The sequence below is a fragment of the Sturnira hondurensis genome, unplaced genomic scaffold (genome assembly GCF_014824575.4).
Source record: "Sturnira hondurensis isolate 20B ecotype Veracruz unplaced genomic scaffold, ASM1482457v3 Scaffold0007865, whole genome shotgun sequence".
Taxonomy (NCBI): domain Eukaryota; kingdom Metazoa; phylum Chordata; class Mammalia; order Chiroptera; family Phyllostomidae; genus Sturnira; species Sturnira hondurensis.
Window position 1 is genome coordinate 11,050,792 of NW_028080496.1, and position 24,451 is coordinate 11,075,242.

Consider the following 24,451-nt stretch of genomic DNA (forward strand, 5'->3'; position numbering starts at 1 on the left):
TGCTGTCCTCGGCCCCCTCTGGCCCTGCCGTCCCCCCAGCAAGCCCACCCCCTCACCCTCATGGGGAATGAGGCGCCCCTGGCATAACAGAAGGCACCTCTTGCCGAGGCTGGGGTGGCATTTCTACTGCCTCATAGAAACAGCACAGATCGCTGTTGGTATGAAAAGCATTGCTCTCCCATTAGCCAGGCAGAGGACCGGGGGTGAGCAAGACAAGCACCCCTCTCTGAAGAAGCCTGGCGTCCTGCAGCCGAGAGGTCATCTGTAATCACTCACATACCCCAGGGAGGACTCGGAGCCCGGACTAAGGTGTTCTGGGAATCCAAAAACGGATGGCAGTGGACACATCAGGGGGAGGGGGGACAGCAGCCCACGTGGTGACCCAGTAAAGAGGATGATCTCACCCCACAAGGGTGGGGCACCTGTCAAAGGAAAGAGCAAGGGAGAAGTCACAGGGATATGGGACCATCTGACCTGCTGTGAAAACTACACGTGGCTTGGTGTGACTGGAGCAGGGGGAGTTACACTGGAAAGATGGGTGAGCCAAGCTGGCTGGATTTGATTCTGGGGGATGGGGGCTTCTTTTCTGCAGCCTGTTCTATTCAGGTTGCCTTGATGGGTTTTTTGTTTGTTTGTTTGTTTTAGATTTTATCTATTTATCTTAGAGGGGAAGGGAAGGAGAGAGAGAGAGAAATATCAATGTATGGTTGCCTCTCGTGCGTCCCCTGCTGGGAACCGGGAACTGGCCTGCAACCCAGGCATGTGCCCTGACTGGGAATCGAACCGCGATTGTGTGGTTCGCAGGCCCGCGTTCAATCCACTGAGCTATACCAGCCAGGGCAGGTTACCTTGATGTTTTAGTCAAAAAAAATCTGCCCTGGCTTGTGTGGCTCAGTGGATCAAGCCAAACCAAAGGGTTGCTGGTTTGATTCCAAGGCGCACAGCACATACCTGGGTTGTGGGTATAAAATCTTTTTTTAAAGACTTTTTCTCTGATTAGTTATTACGTGAACTAATAGACCTTTTATGGAAAAGTTGAGTATATGTGCTCGCTTCGGCAGCACATATACTAAAATTGGAATGATACAGAGAAGATTAGCATGGCCCCTGTGCACGGATGACCGGCAAATTTGTGAAGCATTCCATATTTTTCATGCCTTTTGACCCAGCAATTCCACTATTAGGAGTATATCCTAAGAACCCTGAAACACCAAAAGAACCTATGCACCTCAATGTTCATAGCAGCACAATTCATGATAGCCAAGAGTAGGAAGCAACCTAGATGCCCATCGGTAAGTGACTGGATCAAAAAGCTATGGTACATTTACACAATGGAATTCTATGCTGCAGAAAGGAAGAAGGAACTACTACCCTTTGCAACATCATGGATGGAACTGGAAAGCATTATGCTGAGTGAAATAAGCCAGGCGGTGGAAGACAGATACCATATGATATCACCATTTACAGGAATCTAAACAACAAAACAAACAAGCAAGCAAAATATGACCAATGACACTCAAATACGGAACAGGCTGACAGGGTCCAGAGGGGAGAGAATCATAGGGAAAAAGGGGATGGACTCAAATGAACAAGTATAAAGGACACATGGACAATAACTAAGGGTGGGGGGCAGAAATGGGAGGAAGGTGGGGAGCACTGGGGGATGGCGGGCAGGGCTGGGAGTATAAGACAAAACTGTACTTGAACAAGAATTAAATAAAAAAAAAAGAAAAAGAAAAGTCGAGCTTTCTGTGATATAAGGTGATGACAAGGAAGAGAGTAAAGATGCCCACGGTTTCTTGGCTCTGGGGCAGATGTTCGTGCCCGTCTTACACAGCCTGATTCTTCCACGGGAACTGTGCAATTCAGAGACATTCCGTGTGCCATAGAGAAAGAACTCTGAGTGTCCCTGATGGTCACCGAACACCGTGGAAGAAGTCAGTGCAGACTCCAGTATCTTTCAGTGAGGTTGCAAAGCTGCGTTGTGGAGTCTTAATGGAGGTGTTTGCTGGCAGCTTCTGCTAAGAGATGGGGGGGGGCACCTAAAATCTGCCTTAGGCCGCCCCCTCCCCTCGGACAAGGGAATCACCAAGTCATTTTTTCCTCTGAGCTCAAAATTTGGAAGAGCTGTGAAAAACAAGCAGATTCATGATTTGTTCAGACCACTATAGGAATGTGGGCTCAAACAGAGCGCTCTGAATCGGGCAGTGGGCCCCTGGCAGTGGGGGCCTAGCCATAGGTGATTCTAAGTGGCCATCCGTCGCAAGAACCCCCACTATGTTCCGGACACTGAGAAAGAGAACAGTGTGTCCGCTGGCCGTGGCCGATGTGTTTTTGTCAGTGATCAGTCACATGCTGACTTCAGACTTACTCGGGTGTGAGAAACCTGCGATGCATGCAAACTGCACTTTCCTACTGCTTACCGGCCTGTTGGGATATCAGCTGTGGACTTAGACTTGACCGTGACATCCACGTTTTGTTCCCAACGTGCTCAGTGCACTGCCTAGTTGACTGAATACACGATGGATGGGGTGGGTGGAGGGATGGATGGCTGGGCAGACAAACGGACAGATAAAGAAGGACATTACACGCAAATTCGTGAAGCGTTCTGTATTTTTATGCATCAGTCTAATCTTGCATTCAGTGAATTAAACGTACTAATTAAGAAAAAAAAAGGCCCTGGCTGGCGTAGCTCAGTGGATTGAGCACAGGCCTTCGAACCAGAGGATCGCGGTTCGATTCCCAGTCAGGGTACATGCCTGGGTTGCAGGCCAGTTCCCTGCAGGCCAACTCCCAGCAGGGGACACACGAAAGGCAACCATACATTGATGTTTCTGTCCCTCTCTCCTTCCCCTCTAAATTTAAATAAATAAATAAATAAAATCTTTAAAAAGAAGAAAAAGAAAAAAAAGAAGAATGAGCTTTTCTAAAAATTTAACCTAGACAATATAGAAAGGTTGATTTACTGCTTTTTCTTCTCCTTGGTTGACTTTATGCAAACATAGCTCTTTATTGTTGCATAGCAACTGAATTTATATTTGTGGTTTTTATTGAACATTTTTGTTTTTTTGTTTTTTTCCCCCCTCGTGGAACATCGAATATTTCTGACAGTGTGCAGGCTGTGAGGCACAACTGACCAAGGTTTTTACTTCATCCTCCTTTCCCCTAAAACAGAAAAGGCTGCGTTATAGACACGTTTTTGTCTCTTATTTTTTATATATAAATCTGTATAAATTGAAGTTTTATTAAAATAGTTTTTAAAGTTTAGAGTGTCATGTCTCATTAGTCATCTTCTGTTGGAAATAGATCCTTCACCTTACCTTGATTTTTATTTTTATTTTTTTATTTTATAGGTTTCATTTATTTATTTATTTTTAGAGAGGGGGGAGGGAGGGAGAAAGAGGGAGGGAAGCATCAGTGTGTGGTTGCCTTTCCTGTGCCCCCTACTCGGGGCCTGGCCTACAACCCAGGCATGTGCCCTGACTGGGAATCGAACCAGTGACCCTTTAGTTCAAAGGCTGGTGCTCAGTCCACTGAGCTACACCAGCCAGGGCTCCTTGATTTTTTTAGGCCTTGACACTTTGGGCAGTTACAGGCTGGTGGAATGCCCATCCGTTAGGATTTGTTTTTTGTGTCCCTGTGGTTACATCTAGGTTATACATTTGGGGCAGGAGCCTCGCAGAAGTGATTCTGCATCCTTGTATTCTAACGGTTCATAATTCCGATTTTTTTCTGTTATTGGTGTGTTAACCTCGTTCTCGTGATGGAGGTGGCATCTGTATTCCTTCTAGAATCTAATGTAGTAGGCAGTAAATGGTTAATAAATCCACACATGGAGGGACTATGATAAAGGTAGCTTGAGATTTAAGTAAAATTTCCCCGACTAGTGACAGGGACTAGTCTGTGGAGTGCTGGCATGCATAGCAGCTGGACCAGCTGGAACCACACGCTGGCCTCTGAAAGCCGGAGTGAGTCATCGTTAAACCCAGGTGTTAGTTGGCCATGCTGAGAAGCACTTGGTGATTCTAATTCCCCCACTGTGCAGTTTATGTGGGTGTAACTCTTTCCTCTTCTTTCAGCCAAAGATTTTTTTTGTTTCCAAAAATGAAGTGTAGAAGAAAAGCCTCTTATTCCCATTTTAGGCAGCGAGTGGCTTCCTTCTCTTTTTGACGGTAAACGCCACACTAAATATTAAAACGTGTGTCAGGAGTGGACTAATGCCGAGAAGCAGACAAGATTTGTTGAGGTGTAGTGTGTGTTGCGCCCCCCGCCGCCCTGCACTTTAGGTTTGTTTCTTTGCTTTTGGTTTTGCTTTCTCTCGTCTGGAATTGTTTCTCTTCGGGAACTTTTTTTTATTTTAGACCCGCGTAGCTGCAGAAGGGAACCCAGGTGTGTGTCAGTGCGCGAGAGTGGTACTGAGTTGCATATGTTTCCAGAATGTTCATTTCATCCCACCCCAGGTTCGAGAGACAGTTTTACACCACGACACACGCGGACTTTATACAGTGTGATGCAGTTCTGTGTGGCTTTTTAAGGTGACAGATGCGAAAAGAATCAGAGGGCTGCTTTAGGCCATGCCCCTCAATAGTCACTCTGCTCAGTCAGGGGCACTGCTGTGTGGAAAACAGGAGAAAAGCCCCCATGTTTTCTCATGGGTTATAAGGTGTGTGTTGTCCCTGCCCGCCTGCTACCAGGGTGATGGCGTGGTCCAGCCCCGCACTCTCCACACTCTCTCCCACCTTCCTGGCTTTCACAGTTTTCTCACTTCCTATGAGCTCCATATTCTTCCACTGATGTTTTGATACGTGAGTCTTCATTTTCGGCGGCATTCCTGGAGTGAAGTCGGCCCCCGTGAAGTGTTTCTCTGTTCCACACCTTTTTCCCAGGAAGCCAGTCCCCATCACTGCTGCCATCCGGGAATGGGCGAACTAGCTGGTGTTAGTAAATTCACACCGAGAGCGGGCTCGCTGCTCCCCTCGGGGATATTGGGAGTTCCTCCACGCACCCCCGCCCCCCACCCCTTAAAAGCAGACACGCGGGAATCAGTTCTTCTGGTCTAAGGCCTGTTAGGTTCTCACCAGGGCCTGGCCACGCCGGTGTGGCCTCACTAGCTTCCTACATCTTGCCTCTGCTCAGAGACCGCCCCGGCGGGGAGAGGCGGGGAGAGAAAGGACGGCTGGCCTGGGGTTGGTTTTGAAGTCAAACTTCTCATTTATCAGGCAAACACTATGTGACTTACCTCTGAAATCAAATGCCCTTGAGGACTGTTACTTCAAGGTTGGAGCACATGACACCAGCCCTAGGCACTTCAAACGGAGAACAGCACCAGGCCAGGGGCTCGGGAGCGCGAGCAGATTGTCCAACCATCTTCAAAATTCAGGTTCTCACTTTGAGCAAAGTAAACATGTGGGGTTGCGTGTCTGCGTGTCAGAATGGCTAACAGTAATGGTCATCCCTGGCAACGCCAGCTTTGTAACAGCTTGGTTACCCCGCTCCCTTCAGGTAACCGATGGTCTGCCGATGTCTCTCTCAGCAAGTGGCTCTACAATGGGCGGAGCCGCTCTGTCTGTCTTGAGGGGAAACGCATGGACCATGCTTTTTCTTTAAGGGTGGATGCGTCTGCTGGCTCTGGGAGTCGGTGCTGGCCTCTCTCCCCTTGGAGTCATCGGTGTGTGTGGCGGTTTGGTGACTAGGAGGCCCTGTGAATTGTCGGCCGTAACAAGCTGATGTCATACCCACAGTGCAGCAGGCAGAGAGGATGAATTTGAGACAGAAATAGTAACAGGTTTTTGTCCAGGAAACCTCAAAGAATATAATGAGGGATTGCTGTGTGGATTCCTTTAATAAAAAAAGGAAAGGGAGGGGGATCCAAAAGATGTAATATTGAAACCTTGGCTTTAATCGAACAGATTTCAGATTAAAGGCTTCTTGCTTTTTGCTCACGAAAACGTCCCTGAACAGCTGAGGGGCCTTTAAGAAATCTCTTACCATAATTTCATGATTCATGCGTTGGTGATGGAGCATTGCAAAACAACTGTCTCTGCGTGGTCATTTTAACTGCTTTTTGGGTAATTTTTTTATTTTAAAATAATTTTAGACCTAGAACTGTTTCGGGAAGAGTGCCGCGAACTTCCCAAATACCCTTCACCCAGACTTCCTGGTTGTTAACATTTACCACTCGGGCGTTATCACTTTTGTCCCTGTGTTATTTTTTCCCTGAACCACTTGAGAGTAAAGTTGCAGACACAGCGCCCTTCGTTGCCCCTAAGTATTTCCAGTGCGCAGTTCCCGAGAACAAGGACTTTCACTCACATAAACACAGTGGGACAAAGTCAGGAAGCTAATATTAATATTGCCACAACACTATTATCTAATCCATAGACTCTATTTATATTTCCTAGCTCCTAACAGCGTCCTTCACAGTGGAAAGAAAAAGAGAGGGAGAAGAATTCAAGTGTTCCAGGGCATAGTCCAAGATCACACGCAGGGCTTGGACAGATCTCGGAAATGTCCTTTGGCTCTGCCCGTGTCTTTACGATTCACGATCTTGACATTGTCAAAAAGTGCCAGCCAGTTATTTTTCAGGGTCCCTGCACTCGGGGTTATCTGCAGTGTCCCTGGCTGAGTGACAGGCGTCGTTCTCAGGGTGTCGCGTCACGAGGCCCGTGATGTCAGTGTGACCTCAATGGGCAGGGTTCACTTAGATCTCCAAGTTTGCACTGGAAGACTCCTGTTTTTCCCTTTGCAATCTGTACGTGTTTTGCAGGGACACCTTGTGAGACCAGGAGCTCTCCTGTACCTCCACTAACCGCCGTCCACTGATTTGAGCATCTACTGGCGACTCTTACCTGTACCGTTCTGATGTGACTGCCCTGGCTTGGGCCCACGCGGTGGGAGGGAGTGTGGGGCTGTGGGCAGGGGCTGCCGGGCGCCCGTGGGAGTCTGCTCTGCTGTCCGTTACTTAGTCTGTGTGTTGCACTGCTCCCTCCCTCGGGGGCTGGTGGGACCCAGCACATTGCACTTTAAAGCCCGGTTTGAGGTGTAAACAGTTCTTATTGAAATTAATCTGAGGGGATTTTGCTTGTTTCCATTACTTGAAAGTAGCCATTACTCAATCCTGTCGTCACATGATTTTTATTTGTGCACATTCACTGCTGCTAATAAAAGGGGATTTTTTAAAAACAGGGAACCTAGGTCTCCATGCACTATAAACCCCAAAACCACGGCATTTCTCCCCGAATCATTGCTGGTTTGCTGGTAGGAGGAAGAGCTGTGTAAACACACAATCAGTGTGTCTCACTGATACCTTGGGTACTTTGTTCTTGGTTGGGCTCAGTGAGTGCTGTCTGGGGTCACAAGTGCCGTGGCCCTCCACTCCCGCTGCACCCTCCCAGCCTGCGCCCCCCACCCCCACCCCGCCTCCTCCAGCTGGGCAGACGGAAGCCTGTCATAGGTGGCCTCTGGAGTTGCTGAAACTGGTGGAGCACAGGCAGACCTGTTGCATTAGCTCAGAATGAAAGCTGAGGGCTGTCCTTGCCTGTGGAGATGGCCCTTGGCTGGCGTGCCGCTAACCGAGGCCATTTCTGACCCCTCCTGTCCCTGCTGGGAGGTCATGAAGGAAGCCTCCCATTCGCTCTTGGGCTCAAGTCAGGAGAGGTAGAGGGTGACCATCTTTCTTCCTTTCCTTTCTGTCTGGATTGCCCGGTGTCTCTTAGGAGGGCAGCCCCTGCCAGCCTGGAGCCATCAGAGCCGCCGGGCAACGCCCGTCTCCCCTGCCGCTGGTTCTGCTGGCCTCTGATGATCTCCGTGCAGTGAGTGACTCCCAGCCGCAGCCTCGGCGAAGAGTGGGCTCCTGCGACTTGGTGCCTTCCTGCCTGCCCTCCCTGCCACCCAGCCTCCTGCTGGAAAGGTGGCCCCTTCTCCCCCCGTTAAACACATCAGCCTGGCCCCAGCAGCACATCAGGGAGCGAGGCCGGGCCTGGGGGAGGTAGTGACAGGCAAGTCGCCCTGAGGTCCCTTTCTCCAAACACCAGCTTCTTGGTGTTCTTCGAGCGGTGGGTTCTGCCAGGGCTGGCATCTGGGTCTCGGGTGGTTCTGCACTGGGCACCATGTGCAAAATCCCTGTCCCCATCTTCGTTCTCCCCTTCTACTCCCCAACACACACACACACACAACCCCTTCCTATGGGCACACCCTGGAGATCCTGTGGGGGCCGCGGGCCTGGGGTGGTGGATGACGCACAGTGCCCAGGCCCCCCACAGACCCAGGGAGGACTGAGTCCCAGTGGACAGCATTGACCCAGGGAGGCCGACCAAGCCAGGAGGTCCCATGTATGAGGGGGACCCGCCGGCCCAGCCACAGCACTGCCATGGGTATGGGCCGGCTGCAGGTGCCTGGGACGGGAGAGGCCCCAGGGATGACCCAGGGCCATCCTCAGGGGTGGATGGAAGTGCCAGCCAGTAAGTAGCATCACCAGAGCTCCACATTTGAAAGGCCACCCCGACAGGACTAATGGAAGGTAAGGCCGGGCATGGGGAAGACAGGAGAGAGTCCCGCAGCAGCCGGGTGGGAAGCAGAGGGGGTAGGGCCGGCTCCTGAGAGCCTGGCCCAGGGCTGCACAAGAGTGGGCACGTTGGAGCAACTGGGGTGCAGGCGAGAAGCAGGGAGCAGCCAGGGACCCTCGTCCGTGCCTGTTGCAGGGTCCTCAGGAATAACCTGCCGGTGACCCCAGTAACCTCGACCATGCTGTTCATCTGCCCTATGCTGTAACCTTGAAGGGGGCCCACGGTCAGCCCCCTCCCTTCACAGCTGAACCGAGGCTTGTTTGAGGACGCGAGGCCCATGGGAGGCGTCTCTGCTCTGCATCTCACCGACCAGCCACCCTCACCGTCCCAGCACGACACACCCTAGTAATTTTGTTCACGGCTAGCTTTTTTTGTTTTGTTTTGTCAAAAGCTCTTTTTTTTCCCTACGTTGAAACTTACAAAAACCAAAAAGAAAAAAGAGACTCTCAGAAGTAAGCTGGCTTGTGAAGTGACTATAGATGACGACAACACTTTTGTCTTAATTCGGCCTTGAGGGTGATGAGCATTTGGAACTAAGCCAATATTTATTTCATGCTCTACAGTGATTGACAGCCGGACAGCTGTGCCTGGCCTGTCACGGGTGCTCGCCGAATACTTGGGGCCGGAACGGGCTTGCGTGAGTGAAGCCACTCCGCTCGGTCCCTCGTTCATTCAGAGCCATGCTTCCAAGGGCTTCCCCGTGACTCGTGCGCGTCGAGTTGCTGACGCGGCGGGAACGGGGGTGAGAAGCAGAGGGCATGAACGCATTCTCCTGTTTGTGGGCTTGCAGGGCTCCGTTCTGGGGAGTCCCGGGTCTGCTTTCAGTTTCTCGGCACTGCCTTCTGTGCGCAGAACCAGAGAAGGACAAACGTGTCCCGCACACGTGGAAGGAAGGCGGCTGAATCTGATGCCTGGGCTTTTCTGCCCCTGGCGGCGTTGCTCCGGCTTGACTCCGACGTGTTTAAAGAACGGAGCAGAAAGCTGTCGTTCTGAAATGGCTTCTGTGTGGAGAGCTTCTGTTAGAATTTCAAAGGTGGGAGCCCGAGGGGTGGCTTCCGCGGATGTAAGGGGGTGTCGGGTTGGGGAAGACAGCCTGAGCTGGTCAGGTGCGAGGCCTTGGCAGCAGGGATGCGGGCGGCTGTGGCCGGGAAGGGGAGCCCAGGCGGAGAGACCACCCCACGTAGGAACTGGTTTGGTTCTGGCCAAGTCGGCCCAGGCCTGGCCGACAGTCAGTAAGTAGGGGCACCAGCGCAGAGTCGGGCTCTGACATGGGGGTCCCGGGGCTTTTCCTGTCAGGGGCCAGACTGAAGGTGTTTTAGGTTCTGTGGGCCACGGGGTCCCCGTCCCAGCGAAAGCAGCCACAGGCAGATGGAGCGTGGCTCTGGTCCAAAAGTACTTTCAGCAAGTGGCCGCCTGCTTTAGCCTGAGGGCCAGCATTCACCAGCCTCTGCTCTAGTTGTAACGGGCACGAGGGGTCAGAGCCTCACTCGTGGTCTCCCTGTCAGGCGGGCCGGCTCTCCGTAAAGTGGGAATCATGCTTAGGGCCGCCGGGAGGTGGCGTGCCAGGAGATGTCAAGCGCTGCTCAGAGAGGAGGCGTTGGCCCGCCTTCTCTGTGCGATGCCGTCCCCCAGAGTGGCACTGAAACCACGGTCTGGTCGTCGGCCCGTGAGCTTCCTACGGCAGGCAGATACATAACTGATGACATACAAGGACTACACACTGGACCAGACACCCGAGACCCGCCGTGGAGGTCGACAGCGATGTCTCTCTGAGTAACCGTCTGGGGTGGCAGGGACTCTGTTCCTCGGGTCATTTGGGGGCCTAGCTGTTCTATTTCGTTCTGCTTCTCTAGTCACCCGCGCACTGTCCGCCATGGTGTGGCTGTGATGCCCGAGCCTGGGAGCTCGCAGCCGTGAGGAGGCCCCGGCCAGAGGGGGCGTACCTGGCTGCACGCACGTCGGAGAGCGTGGGCCACACCGAACTGGACAGGGCGGATGGCCGGAGCCAGGCCCTCGTCTGTCACCACCGTGATTGGGTCACACTCTCTATGCCACGGGACTGAAAAAAGTCTGTCCATCGGGAGTGAGCTGCCCTGTGGATTTGAGCTTCAGTTTCTCGGGTTGCACGTGTCAGGAAGCTGAATATCACCTTTGGAAACTGTGCTGGTGTGTGTGCTGAGGTCAGATAGCTCAAACACAGAACCGCCCAAGGCCATTGAATAACCTTGGGGGTTAAAAAGCACCTAATTTGAGATCCGAATAGCAGGCTTGTGACAAGCATCTCCACTGGCAGGAATCATTGCCTGTTAGTAACTGGTCCTCCGTTCTAGTTTTAGTTTTGTTTTTTTGTTTGCTACCGGGCACGATGCTCTTGGGATTTAAATTTACATAAATGCCATGATTTGGGGCATCATAGGTGCTCCACCCATGTTTTTCTCTCCTAGAAAATCATTCTGGCCATAATAAAAAGACATAAGGACTTGGGAATATTCTCAAAATTTAGTATGGAACTCCACAGATCAGTCCAGGTGGGAAGGTGCCCTGAGTATATCTCCTTTTAAATGGGTACTGTGCAGAATTTAGCTTTTCCCTACCCTAACACTGACCCTGGGGGTGCGTTTGTGATTAAACTGGCATTTGGGGAGCACAGAAACTCCCTATTATTAGTTATCAAAATTTAACGTGGTGTGTAAAGAAGGAATATAATTAATGGGCTTGCTGTCAAAATGTATCAATAATTTGAGGGTAAATCTCAAATTGCAACAGTGCCAGCACCTTTGGGGAGTAATGAAGCAAAGTTTGTGGTTCTGGAGTACTCGTATAGATACATATTTGTGAATATGCTACAACAAAGACTGAAATAATTAAGACTAAGCATGCATTGCTTCCTTGTGCCCCAGGAATATGCCTGGAGATCTTTGTGAATTGCTAGGGTCACCTCCACCCAATGTAACATTTCTAGCGAGTCAGACTAGACCCTTGAAAGGGAACCAGAGCATTCACGTTTAAATGATGGAATGCATTGCTCATGTCGGCTAATCGTTCTGTAGTTTACGTGCCATACTTGTTGGTGCCATTACAGTGTTGTGGTGTTTCTCAAGTATTTGGATGTTAGTTGAGCCCTGAGGTCATTTGCTGGGGAGTGAGAAGGGAATCCACGTTCCCTTTGACCTGGGATGTCCTGTCTTCTGGCGGTGAACGTGTGGTGAACGTGCGGGCCGAGCAGTGAGTCTTCCCGCTCTCCTTTGTCTTGCAGTGTCAGAGTGCTGTGTGACACCTGACCTCACCATCAGGGTAGGACGTGAGAAGCGGCCTGGCCTCGAGGCTGGGAAAGAAAGGGGTTTTCATTTCTTCTAGTGTAACTCCTGTTTGTGGGGCTTCGTGAGGATTACACGGTTCAGTTTCAGAGGATGTTTATTTCACACATCCATTTGCTTGGTATCTTTGTACATGATTTCTGTTGACTAACTTGGGTTAAGAAAGTATGTAAATTTTTGCTTTTCTTGTGCTTATATGATTTTGGTGTCTCCTTTTCTGTGGCTAAGGCCCTGGCTGACAAGGAGCGGGGCAGCTCGGCTTTCTTTCTTTAGGTAGTGCCGTGGACTCTTTCAGGTCAGTGAGACAGTCAGGGGGAGCGTTTCCACCAGCTAGGATTGACAGTGGGTCCTCGAATAACGTCATCTCATTCAACGTCATTTCACTGTGACATTCGGGCACTTCTAATTCCTTTTTTTTTAAGACTTTATTTATTTATCTTCAGAGGGGAAGGGAAGGAGAGAGGGAGAGAAATATTAATGTATGGTTGCCTCTCGTGAGTCCCCTGCTGGGAACTGGCCTACAACCCAGGCATGTGCCCTGACTGGGAATCGAACCTCGATCGTGTGGTTCGCAGGCCCGAACTCAATCCACTGAGCTACACCAGCCAGGGCCGGGCACTTCTAATTCTTACTCGTTCGGATTAGCCTGTGGTAAAATTGGTTTTGTTATGGGTCCTCTTGCTCGAAGTTGCGGGGCCTGCTGATGGGGAGCGAGGACTTACTGTACCAAGAAGCTTACGCACACGGCAGTTTGCAGAGTAGAGCGAGGTTTCTTACTGGCCTTAGCTGTGAATAGATACCTTAGGATGGAATTATTTCAGTGTGAGCAAGAGCAAGTTTGTAAGTGAGTCTTAATCCTCTCAGTGTTCTGTAATGAATGGATATTGCTTTACAATAAAGGTTTAAAATTGTGATTATACGTGATTGGAATATTGTTCCAAGTCAGAATGGTGTGGCTGACGGCGCCGACTCAGGTCATGCAGCGGGTTGCGTCTGCCCTTCCCCCATGAAGCCCCCCCATCTCACGGCAGCCCATCTGCATTAGAAGACACATACTGTGGAATCTGTGTGATGCACTGAGGCAAACAAATAGACGAGATCTTCTCTTTCTTGGCAGCCTTTTCAGAGGTGCGCTCTTAAAATAGAAGTGTGACTTCGTAAAGGCCCCAGGAGTCCCCCTGCCCCCGCCTTCCTGGTTGTCCCAGCCTGTGACGTGCACACCCAGCCAGGGCGGTGACTGCAGTCGGAAGTAGATAGAGGCAAGATAAGAGTGTGGGGCTCCCCTCCGGGGGGTTCCTGCTGTGATGGATGAGATTCCACTGCAGCAGACGTTTAGAGGCAGTTCTCCCAATTTTTTCCCTCGTGCTTGCTTCTTAGTTGTTTTTACTGGTGCGGAATGTGGGGTAGGAAGCGAGGCACACGAGCAAACGCCAGTGGCTAGAGTCCCTAGGGACTCCGAGCAAAATCACCGGAGAAGTCGTTTCACGAGCTCTAGTGAGAATGTGTTATTTTGTTACCCAACCTGCTTCACTGTTTCTCCCCCGAGGGCCCTGTGCAGTCTGGGGAGCGCACCCATTGCAACAGCTGAGCTGGCTTTTCCTTGAAGGAACTTTTTCATTCTGTGTGCTTTCAGTTTCGAGTCCTTAGAGCCCATGTGTAAATAAGTGTTAACAAATAAAAGTTATCTGTGCTTCTGTGTAGGAATGGCTTTCTTTTCAGTTTTCTAACTTAAAAGATTACCTAAGGGCTGGAACTAGTCATGGCCACGGCTCAGTCGCTACATCCGGAGGGCACTGGGGAAGTTACTCAGTTCTTTCGAGTCATTTCCACTTGAGAAGACGCCTGGGCGGGCACTTGGATCCCGCTCTGTCCTGGGGCCGGGCCAAGGCGGCCGCCAACTGCTGACTGTAAGGAAGAGGGGGAGGAAGTGGGTGGGGAGGGGGTGTGGAAACTCACGCCGGACGCAGGAGACACCTTCCCTGGAATGACCCTGCCACTCGGCACCCGCCCCACCCCACCCCCGCCCCCAGTGCCAAGGCTCAGTGACCGCACCTGCTCACCAAGCCGGTGGGGCCCTACTGTGCTCTCTTTGGCCAGGAAAACGGGTTTTCTCAGGAAGTGATGGTTCCTGAAAGCCCTCGCCTCCCCGGTGTGGAAAAGGGTGCTGTCGCCAGGAATGTCCGTGCCATGCCACCGTAGCAGGGGACTTGCCCACTCCCCCGCTGGCACGGGTGCTCTGTCTGGCCAGAATCAGGCTCCACAGAGTTGACGCGCTTGCTCAGAAAGATGCGACAGGGGGGACATTTCTAGCTTTAAAGCCTTTCTTATGGGTTATACAATCAATATACATGCATTCACCCCACGACGTGCAGGCACAAATATCCTGGGTGATCTCACCCCAGACTTACAAGGGGCCACGCTGTACACTCGAATCCATGAGCTGTGTGGGGAGGAGGCAGCGGTCGGGCATGCAGGTTGCCAGGGCCAGAGAGCTCCAGGCCAGGGGGCCCAGCCCTGGGGCCTGCTCCTTGCTCCCACCTGGGGCCCTTGCACAGAATAGGTGAGTTGTATTTGATGAAGAAATGAATGTTCTAGAGAGAGCACAACTTCTTCTGTAACCCCTGTGTCCTTAAGGCTCTGCTCAGATGTGCCCGGGGCAGAGAGGCCATCCCCGGACCCAGGGGTCTGACCACAGCACCCCCTCTCTGCCGTCTCCCCACATGGCTTCCTCACTCGTTCCCGGTTCAGAGTGAGCTGCCCGTCCCTGCCCTGGCCTGGGGGCTCCCGGCCTCAGCCTGTGCCCTGGGCCCTGAGTAGTGCCTGCCAAGGGGGGACCCCTTCCAGGGGCCTAGAACTGGAGCTGAGGACCAGCTTCTGTCCAGCTGCCGAGTGGTGGCGGGGCACCGGGCACATCGCCAAACACGTCAACTTGAGCCTCCTGGTGTTTAAAATGTGGCAAGTTCTAGAACTACCTTGTAGGACAGAATGAGGGAAGGAAGGAATGGGAGAAGCTTGTCAGCTTCCAGGAGGTGTTGATCACCCACGTGACGACGTCACCTGCACTGCGGGTGCACCCGTGAGACACCTTCGACGAGACCCTCCCTGAGGCCCTGGTGCCCACTCCCGGGCCTCACGTCCTGTGCGTGCTTAGCCTCTCTGTACGTGACTGTTTGAAGCTCCCCTGCCTTTAACGTGAGCGTTCGGTATCCGGTGCCGTGTCTGCGTAAGACTTTGTTTGAATGAAGACAGTTCTGCGCACCCTCACCTGTTCTTCCCCGTGCTACCCCATGCTCATCCATGGGAAGACACAGGACAGATGCTGGGGGAGGCTAGAGTGACTCCCACAAGGCCGCACGTCAGCAGCGAGCAGAGAGGGGAGTTTAGGCAGTTTTCTGACCACAGCACCGGGCTCTCTCCTTTCGCTGCCACGGTTGGCCACTCCAGTCACCGCCGTTCGCTTGCCAACCCTTGACCTCCGCTTGATCGCTGCGCTTCTTATGTCGCATGTGCCAGGCGGAAACTCCTCCCAGCGGGTTTTGTTTTACTTTGCCACGCTTAGTTCTCGGTGACTGTGAAATGCACCAGACCTTCCTGAAAGGTATTTGGATCTCAGGACGTGACACTAACCACTCAAGACACACACAGACAGTTCTCGTTTTTGCCACTAGAGACCCAGCTTAGTTCCCGCAAAAATTTACTTTTTTGAATGGAGTCTTTAAAATACAAAGCAGCTAATCCTTGGGCTTAATTGGATGAAAATTGGCAAAGCCTACACAAAACTAATGAGCAGAGACCTCATAGGGACATTTGGGTAACCATGGGCCCTGAGAGCCAGAGACAGGCCCACCTTACGCTTGTGGCCTTGGCCTAATTATTAACAGAGTCCCTCCACCAGCAGCTCAGTGGTCTTCATACAATAGGTTACCTGCAGTCCCTACCATTAGGGGTATAAAAATGTTAATTTAAATACTTAAAACTTGTGAATGTGGTTATTTTTAAACCACCGCCAGTTACAGCGGGTTTCTTGACATTCAGGCAGCCTGTGTTTCCTTTGAGGTCATTTCCGGGACAAAAAGATAGGAAAACAGACTCCCGACAATGAAGTGTAGTGCTGCATGAATCAGAATTGGAAATAGCTGCCAATTTGGGGCGGTGACAGCCGGCTACCCTGGCTGCAGCGAGTATTTAATGATGGGCCTGTTTGCAGGCCATTACCAGGGGGAGCCACGACTTAATGGGGGTGCTGGCTTCGCTGCCGGAACGAGAAGGGCACTTGCTAACGAAGACCGTGGAAGGTATGTGTTAACGGAAGATTAGATGTGGGTCGTCAGCGCCTGCTCCCAGCCGGGCCAGCCGGGCCTGGGAATAGTGTGACCCGGACTTTGATAAGCCCCTCTCAGCTTTGCCTTGGGATGACTCAGCGGCCTGGGACATCTCACAGAACTGGGGGAGGGGGTGGCTTCGCTGGAGTCCTGGACCCTGGGGTCCTTTCTAGAACAAAAATCAGGACTCTTTTACAGACACCGGACACTAAGTGAAACCATTCGTGGCTGTGAGTGCCTGTCAGGAAATCTTCACTGTGTTTTAAGCAGGGAAAAACCTCGTGATGATGAAATGGTCCGTATGTCTTCATTGGTGTTTTCTTCTGCAGTACTTTTCAACTTTCCGTTTTGTGATATTGTTCCAAAGAATATGCCAAATTGTGGGTTATTGAAATGTTTTATAACCAAAAAACTTTGATTTATTATACCCCTGCAGTTATTAAAAGGAACTGTTACGAATCTCATATCTTTAAACTATGTTTTTAAGATTTTACTTGTTGATTTTTAGAGAGAGGTGATGGGAAGGAGAGAAACATCCGTGTGTGGTTGCCCCTTGCATGCCCCTACTAGGGACCTGGCCTGCAACCCAGGCATGTGCCCCAACCGGGAATCGAACTGGCAAACCTCTGGTTCACATGCTGGAGCTCAATCCATTGAGCCACAACAGCCAGAGCTAAATGATTTTTATTTATAGCAGATTTGGAGCTGTGGGTGTGTTTGTAGGCTGGAAACAGTTCATGGGGATACATGTAAACGATACTCTTTCATGCTGCAGATATCTTTTGACCCAGTGAAGGCAGGGCCCTCTTAATGTTAGTGTCACACCTCCAACCACATCCGAAAGGATGGGCAGACGGACGTCAGGGCAAGACTTTGGAATCCAAGGTGTCTGGTCCTAAGATTAGCACATAAAATCTTAAAATTCTTTATGTTGAAGGAACCTCTAGCACGAAACAGTCATTCTGTCGATCAGAAAACTTGAGACCCAGCAAATTCAAGTGACAGGCACAAGGTCTCACAACTTACTATCGGCATAAAAGTAATGAATGTCTCTGTAGAGTCTTAACTTCTTAACCTTCATTTTTCTTAAATTGTTACATTCTAAACTTCCTTCCAGAGACACAGGAGTTTAATTTCCATAACCAGGAAATCACTAAACACATGTGTTAGTCATACGATTATAAGATTATACAGCTTAAGGCTTAGGGACTCCGATCCTGTGGGATCCAGGAAATTGCCTGGAGCCCAGAAACCCAGTCTTACCTGCGTCACAGGCAGCGTCGTCGTGCACGGCCAGTTAGCTGTACCAGGACAGAAGGCGGAACACTCAGGTGTCCAGCTTCGGGATCCAGCCCTTTCTCGTTGGCGTGCCCACGGGCAAAGTGACTCAACATCATCTCGCCCCCCAGCACACCTCCTGGCGCCAACCAGGCACATGGAAAGAAAAAAGGGTCGGGGAAATCCAAGTGACAGCAGAGAAATTGAGAAACCTGTTGAGGTGAAAAACGAACCAAGAAAAGAGAATTGGAAGAATTTTACAAAGGATTCCAACCTCAAATGCAAGTGCCCACAGTCCCACGAAGGCAGAGACGGGGTCCAGAAGCACTGAGCCCACCTGATGGGAAGAGGTGGGTGGAAGGCGTGACTTGGGATGTGGGTACAAAGCAGGGGTGATGGGCTATGGGGTGCTGTGCACTCCCAGCCCACGGCCAGGGCTGCTTGGGAGGTCCAGTCAGGGAGCTGGAGGCTCCGGGGCCCGACGCCCAGCTGCAGCTTCCCTCTCATGAGTCACAGATGATTTGTGGACCAGCCTTCCCTGACCTGGCCTGAATGTCTCACTGAAGCTTTGCCTGGATAACAAGTGTTGGAGCGGGTATGGGAAGGCAAGGAACTCTCGGGCACCGGGCTTGGAAGGTGGTGTGGCCACTGTGGAAACAGTGTGCAGATGCCTCAGAAAATCCAGATTGGAGCTACCACGCGATCCAGCAACTCCACTCCTGAGTGTCTAACCCCCCCAAATTAAAAACACTTATTTGTAAAGATAACTGCATCCCCAGGTTCCTTGCAGCACCACTCATAACGGCCAAGGCATGGAAACAAGCTGTGGTGTGTGACTGGAGAAAGCTGTGGTGCATACGTATGTGGCGGAACACCACTCCGCTGCAAAAAAGATGAACTGCTGCCACGTGCGGCAGCACGGGTGGATCTCGAGATTATTCTGCTAAGCGACACAAGTCAGGGGGAAAAGGACAAGAACCATATGATTGCACTCATGTGGCGCAAACAGCTGAAAGCAACAAATGAACAAACATGCAAACAAAAAACCAGCTCGTAGATACAAACAGCAGAATGTGTTCACAGGGGGATCAGGGGACAAGGGGAAAGGGGGTCAGGTGCAGGGTGACGGAATGGAGTATAGAGCTGTTGTTATAAAATTGTACTCCTGAAATTTATAAAAACACAATCAGCCAGTGTTACCCCAATGCATTTAATAAAAGCTAAACAAATTTTTTTGTTGTTGTTTAGGTTTTCCTTAAGTCAGAGCCGGCCTGTCTCCATCTGAGACGTTTGCTTTGTAGCCCTGTCAGTGTGCTGAGTACATGCCCTGGGGGCATGCGGGGCGAGGGGGGGGCACCAGCGAGTCTGGGCGTGGACTTGGCCTTATTTTTAATAAAATACGTGCTCCCTCCCCCAAACACACACACACACACACAATTTTGTCTCACAGTAGGTTTCTTCATTTAAAAATACATATATATAAAAAACCCACAACACTCCTTTCAGCCTGACTCCTGGAGCTCGGCCAGAGGTGCGGACAGGGACTTGCCTGCAGGTGCACGCGGCTGGTCTGCTGTGGTTCCTGGGGTTGGAGGCTCCCACGTCCTGTCAGTCAGTGATGCTCTTATTTACGTCTTCTGCACACACGCTCCGTGTCTCAGGTAAACTGGCCTGGACTTCTGTCTCTGTGAAGGCAGTGGCCTCAGGCAGCGTCTGAGACGGTGCAAGCCACGGATCCTGAAAACATCTGGGGACACGGGCGGGGAGGGGGGTGGTGTGCCTTCACCGAGGGCGCACATCCGAGCTCGCTGTCCCTCTGCAGGGGAGTGGGTGGGGGAGGCGGTGATAGTGGAGAATAAAACGTGCAGTCATCTCTTTGGTCTTCCGGGGCGTAACAAAGGACAATTCTATCCTAAGTCTGGAAAGGCATTATTTTTCTTCAAAATGTGCTGCTAATTTCTACATTTTAAAATGCGTCCCAGTCCGAGGCACCTGGCCTTGCCCCCGTGTGTTCTCTACCAAGTGCGTGTGACTGTTGGCCCTCGTCCCCTGTGCCCCTCTGTGGTGAAGCCACCCGACGGTTTCTTGACACTCATGCCAAGTGACTTGCCTGCTCACCGTCAGTTCATCAGCTGTCCATTGCGCATCTCAGAATGGCGTGGAGCCGGTGTGGAGCCGGTGTGGAGCCGGGCCCTGGCGATGGCGGCCGCGGCCCTCTGCGCTTCCTCGCCGTGCGCCGCGACGCTGCTGGAACAACACCACTCCTGCACGCTGGACAGCAGGACCGACATCCACTTCTCACGGTCTGCAGGCTGGAAGGGCCAGGTCAGGGTGTCGGCTTGGTCCTCTTCTGGGAGGAGCCGCCCCTGGTCGGCAGATGAGCACCTGGATCGTGGCGGGCGGCGGTGAAGAGGCTGAAGAGGCGCCTCGATTCCTGCTGCAGACCAGCCCTCCTGTCCGGTGTCGGGAGGGGGAGGGCCCGTGTCAGGAGGGAGCGTCTGTCCCTCCCAGCCGCGCGGGAGTCCTGTGGGGGGCCAGCGCGGAAACGGGCTGCCAGCCCGTGCTCTCTTCTTCAAATTTCAAGGCAGTTTTTGCAAGTTATTTCCCTTCTTTTTACTCTTTTCTAGCTTTATTTATGGTACCTTATAGTGTTGTGTAGAAGACGGGATGTAAAAGTGCTAACTGTAATTTTTGTGTTATCATGTTAGCTGCAGTGGCTCAGAATTTTTTTCTTTGAAAAGTTAAAGACATGAGTCCGAAGCCAAATGAACGACTTGGTCCAAATCCATGTCACCGTCCTCAAGAGTCAGTATTTAGCAACAGGAAGAAAAGACAAGCTGGGCCATCAGTGACACGGGACTGATGTGTCGGCTGCCAGCCCGAAACGCTGTTGCACCCGTTCTGCGAAGTCCTGCCCTTCACTCCGCAAGGCTTTGCAGACCCATGTCGGGCGTCTGCCTTCTCCTTGCCTGCACATCCAGGGCACGAAGTGTGTTCTCTCTCGAACTGGGGGGAGCAGACCAGTGCGGCTGAGGACCTCAGGCTTCTCTCACCGTGGAACCCACGTCACAGGACAGAGGGAGAGTGGGGTGGGAAACGAGGCCCCCGGCGTTGCCTGCCCCTCACCTGGCATCTGGAGCCCTCTGCACGCAGGGTTGGTGCCAGTGGCCTGGCCTGGTGCTGAGCAGGCAGACCCGCTCCTGCCTGCACAGAATGAGCTGGCGTGGAAAGGATTTTTCAGCCCTGGCTGGTGTGGTTCAGCGGATTGAGCGCTGGCCTGTGAATCAGAAGGTTGCTGGTTCGATTCCCAGTCAGGGCACATGCCTGGGTTGTGCTCGCGCGAGGTCCCCGTGTTGGGGGCATGTGTGAGACAAGCGCATATCGATGCTTCTCTCTCTTCCCTTCCCCTCTCTGATAATAAATAAATAAAATCTTTTTTTTTTTTAAAGGATTTCCAATGTGCCCGCCCTTTCTCCACAGGAAAGCTTCCCCCTCACTCTTTGTGCCTGCAGACTTACCCTGGCCACTTCTGGGCGTTGAGGAACAGAAGTCTCGTCCCTTTACTCAGTGTGTAGCTCTTCCTCCACTCCCGTAGTCCCGGTGGGCTGCTGCAGGTTAATGTGCTTTCCCCAGGGCTTCCGGTCTGCTGTGGCTGTGACTGCGGAAAGAGTTCTCACATTTAGATTTTTTAAAGTGCTCAAGTACGTAAGGAAATAGAAAAATAGAGCGAATGCTCCATCCCATAGCACTTTTTTAAAAAGCCACCTTTTTCCCCCTGAACAGATGCAGCAGCTGTTCTACGAGAACTACGAGCAGAACAAAAAGGGCTACATCCGGGACCTCCACAACAGCAAGATCCACCGCGCCATCACGCTGCACCCCAACAAGAGCCCACCCTATCAGTACCGGCTGCACAGCTACGTGCTCAGCCGCAAGATCGCAGAGCTGCGCCACCGCACCATCCAGCTGCACCGCGAGGTGGTCCTCATGAGCAAGTACGGCAACACGGAGACGCACAAGGAGGACCTCCAGCTCGGGGTGCCCCCCTCCTTCATGAGGTTCCAGCCGCGCCAGCGCGAGGAGATCCTGGAGTGGGAGTTCCTGACGGGGAAGCACCTGTACTCGGCTGTGGACGGCCAGCCCCCTCGCAGAGGGATGGACTCCGCACAGCGGGAGGCCCTGGACGACATCGTCATGCAGGTCATGGAGATGATCAACGCCAACGCCAAGACCCGGGGCCGCGTCATCGACTTCAAGGAGATCCAGTATGGCTACCGCCGCGTGAACCCCACCTACGGGGCCGAGTACATCCTGGACCTGCTGCTGCTGTACAGGAAGCACAAGGGGAAGAAGGTCACGGTGCCCGTGCGGCGGCACGCCTACCTCCAGCAGACCTTCAGCAAGGTCCAGTTCGCGGAGCACGAGGCGCTGGACGCGGCGGAGCTGGCCCGCCAGATCAACCGGGAGTCCGGCTCCTTGTCCTTCCTCTCCAACTCCCTGAAGAAGCTCGTGCCCTTCCAGCTCCCCGGCGCCAGGAGCGAGCACAGGGAAGCCAAAGAGCCAAAGATCAATATCCTCATTCCCCTGTCGGGACGCTTCGACATGTTCGTGAGGTTCATGGGGAACTTCGAGAAGGCCTGCCTCATCCCCAGTCAGAACGTGAAGCTGGTGGTCCTGCTCTTCAACTCGGACTCCAACCCCGACAAGGCCAAGCAGGTGGAGCTCATGAGGGACTACCGGGGCAAGTACCCGAAGGCCGACATGCAGGTCCTGCCGGTGCCCGGCGAGTTCTCCCGGGCCCTGGCCCTCGAGGTGGGGTCGTCCCAGTTCCGCAATGAATCCCTGCTCTTCTTCTGCGACGTCGACCTGGTCTTCACCGCGGAGTTCCTGCAGCGGTGCCGGGCCAACGCCGTGCTGGGCCAGCAGGTCTACTTCCCCATCATCTTCAGCCAGTACGATCCGAAGGTGGTGTACAGCGGGACAGCCCCCAGCGAGAACCATTTCGCCTTCACTCAGAAGACGGGCTTCTGGCGGAACTATGGGTTCGGCATCACTTGTATCTACAAGGGGGACCTGGTCCGCGTGGGCGGCTTCGACGTCTCCATCCAGGGCTGGGGCCTGGAGGACGTGGACCTTTTCAACAAGGTGGTCCAGGCAGGTCTGAAGACGTTCAGGAGCCAGGAGGTCGGCGTCGTCCACGTCCACCACCCCGTCTTCTGTGACCCCAACCTCGACCCCAAGCAGTACAAAATGTGCGTGGGGTCCAAAGCCTCCACCTACGGGTCCACGCGGCAGCTGGCCGAGCTGTGGCTGGAGAAGAACGAGCCGGGTTACAGCCGGCGCAGCAGCAACAACGGCTCCGCGAGGACAGGCTGATGCCCAGCCCCGCCAGAGGGGGCGTTTTTAATTACCTAATTTATTTTGCAGAAATCGTTTTGTACGGTCCGTTTTGGAAGTCCCACATAAAGGGGCATGTTTTACACGTGACTTTCTTACCAAGGACTCCTTCTGGGGATGAGCTTTTTCGAACAACAGTAATGTGATCATGTTTGCCTTCGGACGCACGTCCCTTCCCGAACCTGCTGCACAGACCTGCCTGGCCGCGACCTGCAGCGCGCCGGACGCGGGAGGTGTGGTTTCGTGTGGGGTGCGTGGCTTCGCCAGCCCCCGCTGTTGCCACGGTCGGAGGGCAGGCAACAAGAGTCCCTGCAAAGTATTGCAGCAAAGCGCTGTCTCGCTGTAACTCTTAACAATGCACAGTCTCTACCTTCTGTCCGTTTTACAGTGATTCTGTTTAAGCCACTGTGCGGTCCAGTGGTGCGGTAAGGAAGGGTGCCGGTAGTCGGGGCCGCCTGCCTCCTCAGGAGAGCTGCCCAGGGGTTTGAAAAGCACAGGGGACAAGGCGACGCGGCCATTCCGGGACTCGTGTGGTCTCTGCAGACCCGGCATTCAGTTCCGAGAAGGATTTGGTATTTTCCCCCTTCCTGGCCATTCTCTTTTCAAGGGTAAAAAATATTAATCTTTTGAATGGCAAAGAAGAATTAAGGTAATAAATCTGATGTACGCCAACTAAAGCAAAAAAAACAATGCCCCACCCCCACCCCCATGAAAGTATTGGGAAAAAAACGTGTTTGCTTTTCTTCTCTTCATCCTGTGTTACCTGGGTGGCGATAGCCCTCTCCATCTTTAATTGCCATCTGTTTTATCCTTCGCGTCTGAAATACCTTTAATTTATTTAATATTCATTGTTTAGAGAGCCGCTGTTTCTCAAGTACCCGTTAGTTGTTAGTGTATTTATGTGTATTGGGAGTGCGTTTAGTGTGTTTTATTTGCAGTAAACTGATCTCCAAAGATTTCCTTTTGAAAACGCTCCCCCTGCCCCACCCCGCCTCCTTTTTTACATTCCTTACTGTTTTACTAAATATTAAGTGTTCTTTGACAATTTTGGTGCTCACATGTTTTAGGAACAAAAGTGAAATGAATCTTTCATTATACCAGAAAGTTTGTTTTAAACTCACGGATCAAATGTGCCTTAATAAAAAAAAAATTTTTTTTTTTCATTTAGATTTCAAACAGTCATAGACTTGCCATGTTAATATCCATCATTGGAGATCTGCTCATTTGTAAATAGCCTGTCGCTCATTTGGAAAAATAAACCAGTGAACAGTATTTTTCAATTGGCGTTTTCAGACCCATTTTGTCTCGTTCCTCCTCTTTCAGCTAAAGAAACGCATTCCGTTTGGAGAGTAAACGAACATAAACACGGAGCCATAAAGTTTTTCGATTTATTTGGGGGAAGGTTTATGTGGACTGCAGTTTGGGTAGCGAGCTTTGTGGGTGCGAATGACACCCCCGGGGCAGGCGTCTCCTGGGTGACGATGGTGAAGACCCCGTATAACAACCCCGTGCTCGCAACAGGAATCGCTGCCACGCCACCTAATTGCCACCTACCTTGTAAGAGTGTTGTTGA

General features: G+C 52.0%; 1 protein-coding gene and 1 non-coding gene across 2 annotated transcripts in view; both read left to right on the top strand.

Annotated features, from left to right (window-relative positions):
* CHSY1 (chondroitin sulfate synthase 1) overlaps positions 1-24,158 on the top strand; it is a 47,330-nt gene extending 23,172 nt beyond the window's left edge. Inside the window, exon 3 of the mRNA XM_037053748.1 lies at positions 21,265-24,158. Coding sequence (XP_036909643.1) covers positions 21,265-22,857 — 1,593 coding nt within the window. The 3' untranslated portion in view covers positions 22,858-24,158. The remainder of the gene's footprint in view (positions 1-21,264) is intronic.
* LOC118992109 (U6 spliceosomal RNA) lies at positions 1,046-1,152 on the top strand. The gene has a single exon (XR_005067554.1). It is a non-coding gene; the product is annotated as a U6 spliceosomal RNA (small nuclear RNA).
* Positions 24,159-24,451: the final 293 nt, after the last annotated feature.